This window comes from Natrix helvetica (assembly GCF_964273705.1).
Source record: "Natrix helvetica genome assembly, chromosome: 3".
In the NCBI taxonomy this organism is placed as follows: domain Eukaryota; kingdom Metazoa; phylum Chordata; class Lepidosauria; order Squamata; family Natricidae; genus Natrix; species Natrix helvetica.
Genome location: NC_138549.1, coordinates 104,851,797 through 104,869,441, shown reverse-complemented (window position 1 = coordinate 104,869,441; position 17,645 = coordinate 104,851,797). Strand labels below are relative to the sequence as shown.

General features: G+C 39.3%; 1 protein-coding gene across 9 annotated transcripts in view; it reads right to left on the bottom strand.

Annotated features, from left to right (window-relative positions):
- DOCK7 (dedicator of cytokinesis 7) overlaps positions 1–17,645 on the bottom strand; it is a gene marked incomplete at its 3' end in the record, with an annotated part of 182,067 nt that overhangs the window by 58,567 nt on the left and 105,855 nt on the right. For 6 of the 9 annotated variants that reach the window (XM_081946639.1, XM_081946640.1, XM_081946644.1 and 3 more), the window contains exons 15-27: positions 16,695–16,812; positions 15,997–16,067; positions 14,090–14,228; positions 13,180–13,281; positions 12,664–12,750; positions 11,366–11,597; positions 9,778–9,942; positions 7,595–7,764; positions 3,312–3,401; positions 2,149–2,244; positions 1,528–1,668; positions 1,245–1,358; positions 18–188 (exon numbers count right to left, since the gene is read on the bottom strand). In XM_081946639.1, the coding sequence (XP_081802765.1) occupies positions 18–188; positions 1,245–1,358; positions 1,528–1,668; positions 2,149–2,244; positions 3,312–3,401; positions 7,595–7,764; positions 9,778–9,942; positions 11,366–11,597; positions 12,664–12,750; positions 13,180–13,281; positions 14,090–14,228; positions 15,997–16,067; positions 16,695–16,812 (1,696 nt within the window). Of the gene's footprint in view, positions 1–17; positions 189–1,244; positions 1,359–1,527; positions 1,669–2,148; positions 2,245–3,311; positions 3,402–4,973; positions 5,067–7,594; positions 7,765–9,777; positions 9,943–11,365; positions 11,598–12,663; positions 12,751–13,179; positions 13,282–14,089; positions 14,229–15,996; positions 16,068–16,694; positions 16,813–17,645 lie in introns of all 9 variants that reach the window. The other 3 variants (XM_081946647.1, XM_081946645.1, XM_081946646.1) reach the window with 1 other exon arrangement.

The window sequence follows — 17,645 nt, the reverse complement described above, 5'->3', positions numbered from 1 at the left end:
TTTGGTATATTACCAACCTGTGATGTTGCTGATGACACCGAAGGAGATGGAGAGGCAGGCGGTGTTAGCAAACTACATGGTAAATTCAGAGTAACGTAATGCTCATGGCTACAGACAATCCTAAGGAAATCCAGCCTCAAGGACATTAGCGTGCTGGGGATTGGTAAAGAATAAAGCTTGGAGGACACCTTATGAAACAGGAAAAAGCAAAGTTAAAAAGTAACAAGGAAGCTGAGTCCCTACAAAAGTAAATGTATCCATGCTCCTCTAGACTACAAAAATAGAGAGCAAAGGACAGGCACGTTAAATTTGGGATTCATAAAATATAAACACGATATTGTTACTTTCGATTTGAGATTTAAACCATTTTGAAGCATTTCCATGCCGCTCAGTCTATATCGGGGTGGGTTCCTGCCAGTTCTAACCTCTTCTATAGAAGAGGTTCCACAAATCTACAATGCTGTTTAGAACCGGTTCCAGCTCCCTCCCCCCGCCCATCCTCACATCATCAAGATGAAGAGCAAGAGGAGGAATTCTGGGAGTTAAAGTCCACAAGTCTTAAAGCTGTCAAATTTGAACACCTCTGGGTTTTTTTTCTAAAGGGCTAGGGGTGCAAGGGTCTTGTAACTTGACAACTTTAAGACTTGCGTGCTTCAAATGCCAGAGTTTCTGAGCTAACAACTTGGTTGCTAAGCAAGAGCGTTGTTAAGTGAGTTTCACTACATTTTACAAGTTGGTCACGCCCACCCAGTCACACGGCTGGCAAGTCACTCCCACGCAGTCACATGGCGGGCAAGCCACTTCCACCCGGTCACATGGCCGGCAAGCCACTCCCACAAAGCAGGCCACACCTACAGAAGAGGTTCTAAAAAATTTTGAAACCCACCACTGGTCTATATCCTTGCTGAATACTACCACACTGCTGGCCCAGAATATGTTCTATCTAATCCAATGTTTGTTTCCAACATCTAGAGCCAAAAAGATGCTTTGGAATCTACGAACTGACTCCAATAGTGATAGCATCCCCAGTAGTTTTTCATCAAATTAGGAGGGGAAGAGAGAAGGGATAGAATTTTGGCCCCTTTGGTAAACATCCTTTAGTCAGATACCACAATGTATTTTACCCCTCCTCCCCTCTTTTCTTTCCTTCCCTCTCTTTGAATGTAGCCAACGCCGAGGATTCTCTACACCAAGGCCAGGTCTATCTTAGATGCCATCCTTTTACCTCGATCTTGCCACCATACCTGTTTGTAGTAAGTCTTAACAAGGCTAAAGACAAATCCTCTGTCCATGACAGACAACAGATCGTTGAGAAAAAATGCTAAACTAGTGTTGAGTCTTTCAATCATTTCTGTATCCTGCATCAGAGGCAAAAAGGAAGGGGGGGAAAAAGGAAAAGGACAGGATGTTTCAAAACAGAAGTTTCACCACGAGGCTCTTATCCAAGCACTTGTCCACTATATAGAAATTATCTCTCCATCTCGAGGTGTCCATTTGATAAGAACACAGCTGAATTGCTTCCATTACCTTCTGAAACCGGGAGACTATATCACTGGCGATTGTGGTGACCAGGGCGCCTATGTCATCCATGAAGCGCTCTGGAAAACGATTCTTCCTTGGGGCGTCGAGTTTGTCAGCAAAATACAAATGATGCACAATACTTTTTACCTGGAGGAAACATATGTTATCATTCGCCATCACTTGCAAGAAAAAGGTCAACTGTGGATAGCAGTATGATTTGATACTATTCTGTAAACCAGATTTAATCCTTGTAACAGTTGTGAGAGGCTCCAGGTGGCCTTCTTTTCGCTTTGGTCTATCTCTATCTACTATTTGGAGAGTAACTTTCAGAGGCATTTTATCTTCTCACAAGTAGAGGTTATCTGGATAATGACTAGCCATTTTCCATGAAAGTTAGTCTGTAATAGGGATCAGGAAATAAATCCAGAGGCAATAACAACAACAAAATATAAGTAGACCAAACTTATTTTCTGATCATCCACCCCCCCCCCCCCCAATACAGGAAAGGAAGAAGCAGGTCTTACCAGAGATCTGAACTGATCTCTTGCATGAGGGTTGTGACTTTAGGCTGGGACGCATGAAGGTTGCTCATCCCTGAAAACTGAACAGTTTTTATCATTCTCTTACCATAAGTTCAAAGAAGAACCATGCTTGCTGAAGAGCTGCTTCACGGACACTTCCACTGCAGACAACCCACTGTAGAGCCAGTTCTTCATGAAAAAGCTAGCAAGATTAAAATCCATGTTTACTCATCCAGCATTTAATTGTAATTCAGAGATTCCCCAACTCCTGAACTATGGCCTGGTAGTTTGTGGTCTATTCAAAGCCAGGCTGCGCAAACAGCAGTCAAGCGCACATGCACATTCCCTGTTCCACTTGGGAGAGGAGTTGGCAGGTGAGCGAGTGTATGCATGAAGCTCCTTTTTTGCAAGTGGCGTGCGTGCGTGCCATTTGCACAAACAGAGCTTTGCGCACATTCGCCTGTCGCTCGCGTGGAACCATCCCCCCTCCCCTCCCTTGTCACTGGTCCACAAAATCGGAAGGGCTGGGGACGCTGCTGTAATTAGCAAAATAATGTCAACATTGTAGCAATGGTTAACAGGAAGTTTTTAAAAGGAAGCATTGCATAATGGGAAGTGTAAACCCAATCTAGGCCAGGCAGAACTAAAGGCAAATTGTAATTTCTGTTAAAAGTTATGATTTAGTTTCTCCTGAAATGTTCTTCTTCTTATTGCTAGGAGAGGAAGAAAAATGAAGCTCAGGATGAAAGAGTTCCACTCTTTTCTCCAGTTTTACTGAAGAGAAGGTAAGAGAGAAAAACTTCTGATCTGTTGGAAAACTAGTAAAAAAAATGTATTACTCTTTTTATCCATCTCTTGGAAAAACAAACCGGTGGGCAAAAGACACCCATATAGATTCCCAGCTGCTCAGTCCCTGATGCCCTCAAGCAAAAGCAGAATGTCAGTAATCTACAATAACTTCTTCCTACCTCCATGAAAGATGGTAAGTGGAAGCCCCCTGTAAGCTATACTGAAGCACACGGAGCATTTGCTCAATCTTTACATTGCTCTCAAGTGTGTGATTGAAAGGAATTAATATTTTGACAAAAAATGGAAGTGATTCATCTGGATTAACATCCAAGCTATTTTATATGTGTGGAACTAGAATCAAGCCACTGCCGCTCTAGTGGACTCAGCACTCTTCAAATTCAGGACACATTAAACAGTGACTGAACTGTTTATCACTCCTGGCCTTGCACAATAGCATGACATGATCTTTGCTATATCTACCTTTTTAGTTGGCAATCGCCCTGTTAATGTTTGTAAGAAACTTGGTGTCTCCGTATGGGAAGACATACGATTACAGCTTCGATCTGCAGCCTGCAAAATAAAATGGTGACAGCACATTAAAATATGCCACGGATGACACCCTCAGTTCGAGACAATGGACAGTTAAAAAAACTAACAGAAACGTTTTAGATTTCAACCTCTAAAAGGACAAGTAGTACTGAACCTTATGGAGATTTTGAAACTTATTAATAGACAATAAAGCTGTTTGTTTAAAAAAAGGTTTGTAGGGTCCAAACGAAGATTAAACATTATGCAATGTTTTCGCTTAAAGACATGAAGTGTTGCAAAAGTATGAAACTAGCTTGTAACAACTTCGCATTTGGCTGACATACAAGAAAACAACTTATATTCTAACTTCTGTGTCATTCACCCCAGCTTAAAAAATAGTCAGCTATTGCTCAAAATATCAATATTCATTGTATAGAATTACACATAGTCTTCGACTTATGGCCACCATCGACCCCCAAATTTCTGTTGCTTAATGAGACATTTGTTAAGTGAGTTTTGCCCCATTTTACAATTTTTTTTGCCACAGTTAAATGAATCACTGCACTTGTTATGTTTGTTAAGTGAATCTTAACTTTGCTTCTTGGAAGGTTACAAAAGGTGATTACGTGACCCCAGGACCCTGCAACTTCATAAGTATGAATCAGTTGCCAAGCAGCTGAATTTTGAACACATGACCATGGGAATGCTGCAATGGTTATAAATATGAAAAATGGTCGTGTCATTTTTTCAATGATGTTGAAGAACTTTGAATGGTCACTAAATGAATGATAAATCTAGGACTACCTGTATACAATCAAATGGGGTTGTATTTACACATTTGCTTTTAACCTTTTTTTAAAAAAATACTTTTTTTTAACAAAATAATTAAAACTGATTAAAAGCTGAAAGCATGGTCAATTGAATTTAACTAGGACTTCATTTAAATAATCACACTGTGTTAAGAAGCAAGCAGCTGAGGTTAAAATGATCATGATTCTAACATTTTGTATTTTGCAGTGTATTACTTGACATATTTTTCAACATTCAGTTTTCATCAAGGAAAATAAATCGTTACGAACTGAGATTCACACGTTATGTAATAAAAACAAGGTGGTGAATGAGGAAGAAAATGCATTATCAAAATCATAACAGACATAGATGATGATGATGATGATACAAAATATAAGATTGGCCTCCTTAAAATAAAAGGAAATTAATGAGACATATTAATTAGAAATGGCTAATGTAAGTCCTAATATTTCAGTAAGCCAATTTTATATATGATTAACGATGTAATATTTAGAAATGTTACATTTGCATGTAACGTATTTCTATTTGGACTATAGTACATGCAATGAAATGTTATAAAACAAGTGTACAAATTAATTACAGAGCAGGGGAAAAAAACCAGTTCTGAACATGCTTGAGAACAGAAAAAAAATTGGGGATGGATGGTTTTTCATGCAAGCTGGTGGATACGAAAGAATTCTTCAAAACAGGTAAAAGTATGTGAAAGGGGATCACAGTGATGACTCGAGGGAGAAAGGTTTCTGAACGGTGATATCAACCAAAGATATTAAGAGGAAAGTAAGGAAGCTCTAAAGGAGTCACCACCTGTGAAGTCTCTGCATTCGGACTGGGGTTGGATCCCCATGGGGCAGCTTTTGTAGCACCAGTGTTTACCCAAGAATTGGAGCGATCTAAGCCCTGGGCACATAACAGAAAGCAGCAAGGAAAGGAAAGAAATGTTACATGTTGCATGCCACATTTGCATTGGAAATTGGAGGAGATTAATTTCTTCAAAGAAACTCAGAAGGTATACAGCACAAACACATCACCAATTAGTACTGTTAAATACTTTGCTTAGTCCAAACGATTATTTGTATCGACAGAAGAGAATATTTGTAGCTTGGAGTGGACTTGTGGGATCCTTGGTTTTCTTTGAGCTTGCTTGTTTTATTGCAGATATTTAATTATCAAACTAGATAACATCGTCAGCACCAAGGACTCCACAATTATTTGTATTTTTCCCCCAGGTACATGCTAAAATGTCATCAGACCAAATATATTTTGCAGCACCTTATATAGGCATAGCTAATAAGTGGCACCTTCTCAATTTCTGGTTACTTTTAATCTTATTCCAGTTCCTGTTTATTTATGACTTTACTTAAATTATTTAGGTGCTATATTTAGTAAGCTTGTAAATATTAATTCATATACAGTAGTCCCAATTCTAAAGAAATCCAGTCAGGCTGCAAAGTCACTGAATATCAGCACATAAATTAACTGGATCGTCCTCTACTGATTTTAGCTAGAATAAAGCTAAACCAAATTTCTCAGGATCTGGATCTCTGATTATATTTTATCACTTCAAAAACCATTTATTCTATAATACATGTGTCTTATTTTCCATCAATATTACATAGTAGAAAAGATAATTCATATATATTTCTGGGAATCGGTTTTGTTCCATAGATTTCTATGCGTCTGTAACTTGCTGCAATCATCTATTGGCATATAGGCATACCATAAATATCTGAATTAAAAATTGGTTGTCAAATAATAAAAAACCCAGACCTCTGAAGAAACAATTGTAAACCATTATATATAAACCATAAGCACTTGAATTTGCAGGAGTTCATGAACGCGGAGTAAATAAAAATATCCGTCTTCGAAACTAAATCTCACTAAGGAAAGTCCTATGATTGATTTTCTAACCATACATGGTTATTAAAACAACTGCCTGAAGACCACTGATGTGATTTGGCTTTTCATGTTAAACAACTCCCTCTTCCAATTTGGAGAACCTACAGTTCCTGTGCCATAGTTCACACTCGTTACAAGGATCCCTTGATAGGTTAGTCTGGATCTGGAGGAGGATGAGCTGATCTGCTATATAGACAGATATATGTATCATAGACAGTCCTCAACTTTCAACCACAACTGAGCCCAAAATTTCTGTTAAGTGAGACATTTGCTAAGCGAGTGTCGCTTTATTTTACTACCTTTCTTGCCATAGTTGTTAAGAGAATCACTGCAGTTGATAAGTTAGTAACCCAGTTGTTAAGTGAAACTGGCTCATTGACTTTGCTTATCAGAAGATCACAAAAGTTGATAACGTGATCGCGGAACACAGCAATGGTCATAAATCTGAACCAGTTGCCAAGCATCTGAATTTTGATCACATGATCACGGGGATGCTGCAAAGGTCATGTGAAAAACAGTCCTAAGTCACATTTTTCAATGCCCTTATCACTTTGAATGATCACTAAACAAACTACTGCAAGTCAAGGACTACCTGTAATGCACTTTTGAAATCAATTATTTATCCTTTTTCAATCAATTTTAAGTGAGATATAACAACGAGCACATCACATTTTGGTAAGTAGCATCATTCCATTTTAAAGGGGGGGAAAATTAGATTTGCCTTGAAATTCAATGTCTTGAGAGTTTTATGGGATCCTATCAGGCAGAAGCATTAGCCCTTCCAGTTTATTAAAGAGTGGGTATGCTTCTGTAAGAAAGCTTCTATCTATTTTATTGCCAAATTATTCAGGCCAGGCAGCTCATGCAAAACTTATCATCTCCTAGGTAAATTTCATGTGCACATTTGTCCCTCCGGCATTTCACAAAAAAGGTCAAGGTGCTTTAATTAAGCAAGACCATCAAATGAATACTAAAAGACGCCGAGCTCTTCCAGTCCAATGTTTAAATGTTTAATAAGAACAACAGGTAAACCTTTTCTTTGGGGGGGGGGGGTGAAGCTTTTTTCCCTTCCTTTTCATTAATTAAATAAAAGGTTTCTTTTCTGTGGTGCTTATGTTCTTGTCTTGCCCTTGGTATGCAAGTAGGCTACTAATGTAAATATTCAGAAGGCTCTTGATTTTGGGTGAATAAATTTTGGGGTGTAAAAAGGCTTTTAAAATGCCTCCTAAAAGCTTTTAAAGTGGCTTATAAAATGTTCTTTGCCAGGAAGAAAAATGAAATTACTTATGATAAGTTTATGACCAAATAATCTGTTCTTTGGTGTCGTTATGCTCGCTGAAAAAGGCATCTGGAAATGCAATCTACTAACAGTGGAAGAATCTAACATGAGTATCTCTGTAACTAATAGGAATCCTATGCTCATAATTTGTCCAATTTGAGGCAAACAAATCAAATCTGGAGCCCAACAGGATTCAGGATTTGACACTTAATAATTATTAACAGTGGGATGTCATTATTAGCCATCTTACCTTACTTCCAATGATTGATCGTACTTCATCATCGGGTGAGGTTGGAGTCCCTGATATGTCAGGGTTGCTGTTACTAAGGCTCCTGGAACGATTCAAGTTTAGGCTTGCAGGTCTGACAGCTGAACGAGCCATGGTAGCATAGTGCACTGATCCTCCTAAACCACTGGGAGCTAAAGAAATGCACAGCAAGAGTCAGAAACTATTTATTTTATTTTGTTTATTAATTTTTTATGCAATCCATCTCCACTACGAGGCGACTCTGGGTGGCTTACAAGTTATAAAACAAATAAAAAATACCGTATTTTTCAGAGTATAAGACGCTCTGAAGTATAAGACGCACCTAGCTTTTGGGAGCAAAACAAGGGAAAAATATCTGCCTCTGCCTCCCAGCAATTTGCCTCATGGAGGAAACAGCATGTTTCACTTTCAATTTCTCCCGATCATCAGCTGTTTCAGGCTGCAGGGGTTACTACAGCCTATTAAAGCCTCGTAAGCCCCCGTTTGCTTCAAAGAGGTAAATTGCTGGGTGGTAGAAGCCAAAGGTTGGGGTCGGTGGGTGGGTGGGGCTACATTCAGTATATAAGACGCACTCAAATTTTCACCCTCTTTTTTTGGGGGGGGGGGGAAGGTGCATCTTGTACTCTGAAAAATAAGGTAGTTAAAAGATTAAAATGACACAAATCATAAACTATTAAAAACTGCATTAAAACAGCAGCTAAGATAGCGAAGAGACAGGAGTATACCTAAAGTACTAATGTAACTAGTATCACTTTGAAAGGTAGCCCCAGCTAATTTTGCTCACTGACAGTTACAAATTCCATTTACTAGGTCAATTCTGAAGAAAAATTCAAGTTTGCCTGGAAGTCATATAGCAGTGATGGCGAACCTATGGCACGTGTGCCACATGTGGCACACGGAGCCATTTGTCAGGGCACGCAAGGCGCTGCCCTGTTAGCTGGCCAGCGCGCATGCGCGCGCTGGCCAGCTGAGTTCACCCTTTTTTAAAGCCATTTTTCGCCCTCCCCAGGCTCCAGAGGCTTTATAGGAGCCTGGGGAGGGCGAAAACAGCCTCCTCCCCTCCAGAGGCTTCATGAGCTTCCGTGAAGCCTCGGGATCATTAAAAACCATCCCTACGGGTAAACCGGAAGTTCGGGAATGGACTTCCGGTTTGCTCCGAGCGTCATTTTGAGTGCTCCGAAGGCATCTGGGAGGCTTCTGGACGGTCCCTGAAGCCTTCGGAGCGCTCAAAACAACCCTCTGAGCAAACCAGAAGTCCGTTCCTGAATTTCCGGTTTGCCCGTAGGGCCGGTTTTTTACGCTCCGGAGGCTTCAAGCCTCTGGAGCCTGGGGAGGGCGAAAAAAGCATGTAAAATGGGGGGGTCACGCCTGTAGTGTGCGCATGCGCACTGGGGGGGTTGCACATTGCATTATGGGTGAAGCACGCCCGCACACGACCCCCCTGCGCTCCCCCCACTTATGGCACGCGAGCCAAAAAAGGTTTGCCATCGCTGTCATATAGCAGCATTTATTATAGGTAGTCATATGGAGTTATGATTATAATGGCCGGGTCACCACGATTGTGCTCAATTTTACAACATTGTAAAATGTCTAGAAACCAGAAGCAAACCAATCACTGGCAAAAAAAAAATGTCAAAAAGAACAATCACGTGCCCTAGGAAGCAGCCATAACTGCTGAGGGCCGAAAATGTGATCACACAATTGTGAGAGGGTGACAACGATGCAATTGCTGGAACTTCAAAAACAGGCTGCACGTAGGAAGTTCATCCTAACTTTGAATGGTTGCTAAGCAACTGGTCATTAAAGCAAGGATCACCTGTATAGATATCCTTCCCTTAATCATATTATCTATGTTTAGTCATGACAGAAGGACTTTGTATATATGACCTTGAATACAACCAATGACAGTCCTTTCTCTATACTCTCTCCATACTCCTAAACAACTGTGCCTGGAGATAATGGATCCATATGATGCTGTAGAATATGACATAAGTAGATGTAAAAGAAATTAACATTTGGCATAATTTGAGGGAGGGGGCTGTTAGTAATTAACTATTAATTATGCTACATGTTTGATCACCAAGGTAAGATTCAGAAACTAAGATCCTGATATCATGCTTTTTCCATCTGAATCCAATGCAATTACATTTTAAAAGTGAATTTACCTGGGCATGGAGAATTGGGAGACGTATTTGGTAAACGAAAAACATAAAAAATATATGAAGTAAGAAGATTATTTCTTCCATGCTGATCTTGGTTTCCTTCAAGGTTTTTGTGAAGTCTGTTTACAATAGAGGCCATGGCTTCAAAAGATGCTTGACCTAGATTGACTAGAAAGAATATAAAGAGTTAGATATCAAGTTGTTTATTTCTACTGGCAAACTGTCTAAAGGAGGGAGGGAGGAAGAATTGCCATCACATTAAAGTAATCTGGCAATATCTTAAATATGAGTTAAGCATGAATATCAATGGAGATGGAAATGAATTCTTTCAGCACCGACATAACTTCATAAGGTCACTGGCAATGGTGATGACTTGAAGATTACCAGTTCTAAAATTATCACTTATTGTTAGTTATGACTTGCAGTTGTCATGATAGCCAAAATAACTTTCATCACAGAAGGTGTGCTCTTTTATAGTTAATTCCAAAATCTTATAAGTCAATATTCAAAATTTATCTAGATCCTTAATCCATGTATATATTTCTTAGATTGAGATCTTATTTAGCACTTATTTATTTATCTATTTACTTATTTATCAAATTTGTTTGCTGCTCATCTTGCTGCTTATTTCAAGTTCTTTAAGTTCTTAAGCTGGTAGTTCATTTTTATTTTGTTCAGAGCTGAGGCCAAACTTACCAAATGAAAGCTTTTCAGACTTGCTCTGAAGAGCTCTAATAGCTTTAAGATATTAAGAGATAATTTCTGAAGTGACTAAAATGAAAATACTTATCATTTTATTTATTTATTTATTTATTTCTTGGATTTCTAAACCGCCCCCTCTCCCAAAAAGGGACTCGGGGCGGTGTACAGTCAAATGCAGATAAAAATACAGTAATATAAAACAGTTAAATACATTTGGATGGAGGAGATAAGGCTGTACAAGAAATAAATATACTATAAAAACCCTAAAAACATCCCCAATTAAAATATCCAAACCCAATTAAGATATATCCCTGGGAGGTAAAACTAAGAGAGTGCCAGGCCAGCTGATTGAAATAGGTGAGTCTTTAATTTTTGACGGAAGGAACGGAGGTCGGTGGTAGTTCGAATATCAGGGGGGAGGTCATTCCAGAGGGTTGGGCCCATCACAGAGAAGGACCTACTCCTAGGTGTCGCCCGCTGGCATTGCCTAGCGGACGGCACCAGAAGGAGTCCCTCCCTGTGTGAGCGGATAGGTCGCAGGGACGTGTGTGGTAGGATGCGATCCTGCAGATAACTAGGTCCTATGCCGTGGAGCGCTTTAAAGATGGTAATCAATACCTTGAAACGCACCCGAAAGGCCACAGGTAGCCAGTGCAGCTCGCGCAGGAGAGGTGTTACGTGGGAGTAACGTGTACTCCCCATGATAACCCGCGCGGCTGCGTTCTGAACTAACTGCAGTCTCCGGATGCGTCCCAAGGGAAGCCCCATGTAGAATGGAGCTATAGCATGTTAAATTATAGTGGAATAATTACATCAAAGCGAATTTATATTACAGCAAAGGGAGTTCATAGCATATTTTCACTTAAAAACGTAAGCTTAAATGAAATACCTATTTGGCCTGCAATAATAGGCGGTCTTACAACCAAAAGAATTAATTTGTCAAGTAGAAGATGGAGAAACCGCACCACAGGCTCCAACTGAGATGAGTTCAAAGCTGAAATGCTGCTCTTTAATTCGTTTTCCAAGTTGTTCTCCATAATTCTCATGTCGCCTATCCGTACCGGGAACATATGTTCATCCAGAGCATGAACAAGGGCAAAGAACTTGTCAAGGTAAGGGTCCTAAACAAATCAATAATAACAACAACAATAATAAATTTTAATGTTTAGCTATTCAAACTAATGCAATCAAGACCAGAATTGCAAGAAGATTGCACCGATTATAAACAATAGCATAATATATAGTCACCAAAATGGAACATCTCTAAAAATTATCAGATACTAGTAATGAAGAAATTGGTTGAGACGTAGAGTTGAAAAAGTAACCAAGAAGGGCATTCCTGAATATAAACTGGTAAACTCTTGGCTTATAACATGCCAGTGGCTGAAAAGAGAAAAGTATGGTTGAATTGGCAAGACCAGGGGATAGAAAAATAGGAAACAAGAAATTGGAGAATATCGCAAAGGATCAATATCTGAGAATCAAAACTGAAAGATTTTGGTATAAATTGGTTGCGATGGTCCTAATTACAGTTACAATCCTAATTACAAAAGGCCACCTTGATTGGATCCCTCTTCCTGGGAGGGAGAGGTTGGCACCAGGCATCCCCACAGCAGGACTTTTGGAAAAAAGCAACCCTCCCCAACAGTTTCTTTGCTGGGAGATAAAGCTCCTCTGCAAATTCCCGCTACTCGTATGCAGTCAACTGCACAGAGGCGTAGCATGCTTGGATTTTGGCAGAGAACCAGAGTGGAGAGGCAGTAAGGTGTGTGGGCTGCCTTAGGCAGATGAAGGAGGCACAGAGCAGGCCAGGCATGAATGTCTCTCTGCTTTGGCACTAAAACTCCATCTTGTTGAAACCGAGCAGAAAGCATGGACTTTCCAAGGAAGCTGGCATGGGAGATGAAAATAGCATCCACATAATTGTTAAGCACTTGACAACTGTTCATAAGTGTGAATGGGTTGTCAAGTCCCCAGGCTGCAATCACATGATGAGCAGGGATGCAGCAATTTACAATGACCTATAAACCACTCTTTCCAAGCCATCAACATTTCAAACAGACATTAAGTGACTGGTCATAAGTCAAGGATTACCTCTACATTCCATAAGAAACTTTGTTGTAACATTAGAGCAACTTTACTTACTGTTACCTTCCCTGTGTTAGCGGGATCCCTCTTAATACATACCTGTGTATGAATGGTTGACACAGCAATTATTTCTACATTAAAAACTCCTTTATGGTTGTCAACCCACTTCATTCCAGGCAAAGGCACCTGACAAAAAGCAAAACACAATAAAGTGTAGAGATAACCAGGCTGAGACCCAGGGAGGGGTCAAACGCGTCATTGGTCTCGAATCCCTTCGCTCCCACAAGTGATTTTGAATTCCACTGACTCTTATCTACCGCCAATTTGCTTTGAACGTTAGTACAGTAGGTCAGATTCTTGTAGAGAGCATAAGCTTGCAATAAACCCATATATTCATTTGAACTGCCTGGTCTTCTGATTTGTCCATACTCGACATATAATCAGTTATGACTTTCATTATGGTGAAAGAATAGTTAGTAAAAACAGACATTTTAATCAACAAATGTGGTTAAAATGTTTCTAGAATTTACTTTCAAAATAGACGTTCTTAATATTTGGGATATTTGTTGCTTAACCCAATTTACTGAGTCACACCCACTATAGGAAGTTGCTAACCTCTGGAGAGAGTACAGAATAAGCTTGTGGTGGCTTCTCCAATGAAACAGGGAGGCAGAATTGGCCTGTTTTTAATCGTCCGTTTTGTAGCATCGGTATCCACTTGAATGGGAAAAAAGAACCAAAACATCATTAAACCTATCAAATACATTGGAAATCTTTGCTTATTCACTTACCTACACAATACAAAAGTTAGTACACCCCCTCACATTTTGCAAATATTTAAGTATATCTTTTCATGCCAACTTTATGTAGAGCAATAATTTGTTTTTTCAGATCCTCAGAGAGTTCATAGCCATGAGGTGCCATGTTGAACTTCCAGTAACCCGTATGAGAGAGTAAGAGTGATAACACCAAATTTAAAACACTGCTCCCCCTTCACACTGAGATGTTGTGACACTAATAAATCACATGACACCAGGGAGGGAAAACGGCTACTTGGGCCCAATTTGGACATTATCACTTAGGGATGAACTCACTTTTTTGCCAGCAGTTTAGACATTAATGGCTGTCTGTTGCCTTATTTTGAGGGGACAGCACATTTACACTGTTATACAAGTTGCATACTCACTACTTTACATTGTAGCCAAGTGTCATTTCTTCAGTGTTGTCACTTGAAAAGATATACTTAAATATTTACAAAATGTGAGGGGGTGTACTCACTTACTGTAGTTTAATTTTTACAGCTACCTATCTCATGTCCATCACTCTGGGTCACTCAAGTTAAAATAAACCAAACAAAGCCACGTCAAAGAATTCAAACAATTAACCAGAAATGTATCAAAACTGACTTAAGCGTTATTCAAAATTAAGGTGTACAGAAATAATATCAAGCAAAATGATTTCTGCGATGCTGAAAGTCAGAATGAACGCAGGAAGGAATGGAAGACATTTTATGGCAGTTGTTTACCGTATAGCCAACAGGAGTCTCAAGTGGGGTGTTTTGTTTCTGTTGGCAACTGACGTGGTAAAAAGTGAAAAGCAAATGATGGTGGTCCGTTAGAGTAGCAGGAAGCTTGATTTTGATTTCTTCATGGAAATCAGGAGATCTGTTTTGAGGTAAATAGAGATTTTATCTGTCAACAAAATGCTTAAGTTTGATTGGTTTATAAAGCAGCCCTATATCCTCTTTGGAAGACAGCTGCAGCAGACAAATGTCTATGGAGATTGTCAGTCATCCTTTGGGTCATAGTTGCCCCAAAGGTTCTTTTTCGAAAGGCAACTGGACTTTGTTTTTCCTTGAAGACATTTTGCTTCCCAACCAAGAAGCTTCTTCCATTCTGACTGAACAGAACTGAAGAAACTTCTTGGGTGAGAAGCAAAACGTCTTCAAGGAAAAACAAAGTCCAGTTGCCTTTCGAAAAAGAACCTTTGGGACTGCAGCAGACAAATTGCCAACAATTCCAAAGTCATGCTGGCAAGAGATCATAAAGTTACACGCGGCATTCTTCAATCTTCCAATCACCAGTGATATCCTCTCACTGAAGGCAGTTTTAGAGATTATTTACAACAGCTTCCGAGCCAAAGCTCTTCCTGGTAGATCATATGGCCTCTTTGGGATTCTTTCCAAATAAAAACTTTCCCGTGATCAGATACATGTAGATAGTCCTCAAATTACAACCATTTGTTCAGCAACTATTCAAAGTTAGAGGGTAGCTCTGCTTGGTCCTCAAAATTACAACCATTGCATCATCCCCATGGTCATGTGATCAAAATTAGGGCTTTTTGTAGTGAGCTGCCTCTCCAGAGGCATCTCAGTTCCCTCCATCTGCCTAGCTCTTCCACATCTCTGCTCTTTTGGCCACCCTGTGCTCTGTTGACTTTGCCAGCTACACTCGCTGGTCCTCCCATGCCCTGCTATCCTCGCTGCCTCCAACTCATTTTCATTATCTTTTTCAGTCACTTTTGATGAGGTGTGCCTTGACTGGCCTTTTGCAAGACAGTTGCTGGCTATGCTACACCTTCTTCCCTTATCCAAATCCCACGTGGCCTTATCACGTGTGGCCTTCTCAACAGGTTTTGGAAGGCAAGTGCACATAAGAAGACTCTAGCAGCATCAATGCCAAAGACTTAGCTGAGCCCTTCTTTCATACTGGTACATCTAGGACCTTCTTCCGTGCCTGTGACGTGCGTTGCCAAATGCAATTTGGATATGAGATGGGCACAACTTCTGGAAGGAGGCTTGGAGCAGCCAGCAGCTGTCTTACAAAGACCAGGCTGAGCGTGCCTTATCAATATCCGGAGGAAGATGGCAAAGATCAGACACGGACAGCAAGATTGGCAAGGAGACAGGGCTACAGAACAGAAGGTGGCAAGGCCAGTAAAGATGGCAGAATGCAAGGCAGCCAAAACGGCACAGATCTGGGGGAAATAGGAGGGTGGGAGGAATTGAAGAGGAAGTAGTCCCTTACGTTACCAAGATTTAGGGTTGGGAGGAAACAATTCAGAAATGGCTTGGCTTGGGATGGGACCTTAGCTAATGACCAGTGGGATATGGCTATCAACGACAATCGGGATTCCTGGGAATGCAATCATTAAGTGAGGTAGTCTCGTGGCATCAGGCTTTACAACTGCTTCCCTTAGTGAAAGAAATTCCAGTCCTAATTGCCAATGTAACGCAAGGACTATCTGAATTTGCATGGTCATGGCTAGACAACAGCAGAATCTCTGCTTCATTCTAATCAAAAGTATGGAATTCTTGTTATCCCAAGATCATCTTTGTAACATGTAGAAGATGTTTTATTTCTGATCTCACAATATTATATACAGTGTCAAGTAAAATAAAAGGTTGCTTTTCAGAAAGTTTCTGCTTTTTACCTGTTATGGTAAACAACAGCCGTATAAGCTTCTTTTGAAAATTCAGCACAGCTAGATTTTCCAAAGATTACCTATAAAAAGAAATGATCAAATGTATTTTCAAAAAAACATTCTTTATTCTTCAGAACTGGAAATTTCACTAAGTCAAAAATGAATATCAAGATACCTATTTATGTGGCATATATTTATAACCTTGATAAATATGATTTAGTTTAAATACTGACTTGTTAAAAATAAAAAATATTTGACTGCAAAAATAGTTCTTAATATTTCAAAAGAAAATAATTTATTTAAATATCTGCTGCATATTTTGTGGTGTGTGGTGTGTGCAGAGGTATGTAATTATTACTCATTTAATCACCAAGTGAGTCAGTGGCTTACAAAGGGTTCAGGTGCCATAAATAGTAAAACCAAAATCAGATAAAACTTGGATCACAAACATTTCAGCAAGTTAACCCCGTTACGTTACAAGCAGAACTGAGCAGATGTTAAAATAATATGAAGGGTTAAAAACAAAACAAAGTTAAGAAACAAATTCTCGAATAACTAAAAAGTCTGAGAAACCAATGGTCCAGTCTGATTCTGTCCCAGCAGGAGTGCAGCCTGGTATAGCACAATATTTTGATGTACATCTAATGTACAAAACATAGATAATTTATACCATCAAAATCAAAATGGAACACACACACACACCATACCGGCATTGCATTGCTTGGATCCTCTCCAAACATAAACTGCACTTTGACAGTAATATTCCGAGCAGATCCTTGGCGATTGGCAAAGTTAAGGCTTTGTGGATAAACATATAGAAGATTTCTACAAAAAAGATAGAAAAGTACAAAAATTACATAGTGACTGGGTTATCTGAGGCTGATGAATTATAAAACAATGCATCAATACAAAATAATAGTAAATGGAAACTACTAAGCCAGAGATAAGAAAAAGCTGCAGGGATAAATAAAAGTTAGCTGACATATAAGCCTGTAATGTTAACTGATTAGGACCCCATGAAATCAATGGGGTAAATTAGGGACAACTTAATTCTTATTGATTTCAATGTGAACTAAACATAGTTAGCTTTGATTTATTCTTTGGTTCTGTTTCCAGGTATCTGCTAAATGGGGAGAGGAGAAGGATAAAAATTGACCGCCCTTGATAAAAGCTGGAAGTGATAGAATTACACTCATTTTATGAACCTGTGATTCCCTTAAATTAACACTCAAATTTAAATCTACAACAAAAATGACAGCCCTCTCCTTATTTCCGTTATAAACATCTATTTATTATAATAATATTTTCTCCATAGTTAAGCTTTTGATTCATGACTTTTCTGTGAATTATTTTATTCCACAATACATATAGTTATACAAATCAACCAGCCATAAACATAGCACTACTTCATATCAAAACAGAGTAAATTTGCTCTTCCAAAATTAGGTTGGAAGTTTAGTAATCTTTATATTCAATATTCATGCACTGGCTTAAAAAGCTACACAGATAGAAAGTTACAGTGAATATTCGGGTTTCTGGGAGGGAATGGTATGGAGCCCATTGGAAATCTCCTAGAATTTCAAATCAGATAGCAAAATTTATACTTAAAAAAAAACCTCGTGAAGTTTTCATCTTTTTTGAAAAAATTGCCAATTCTG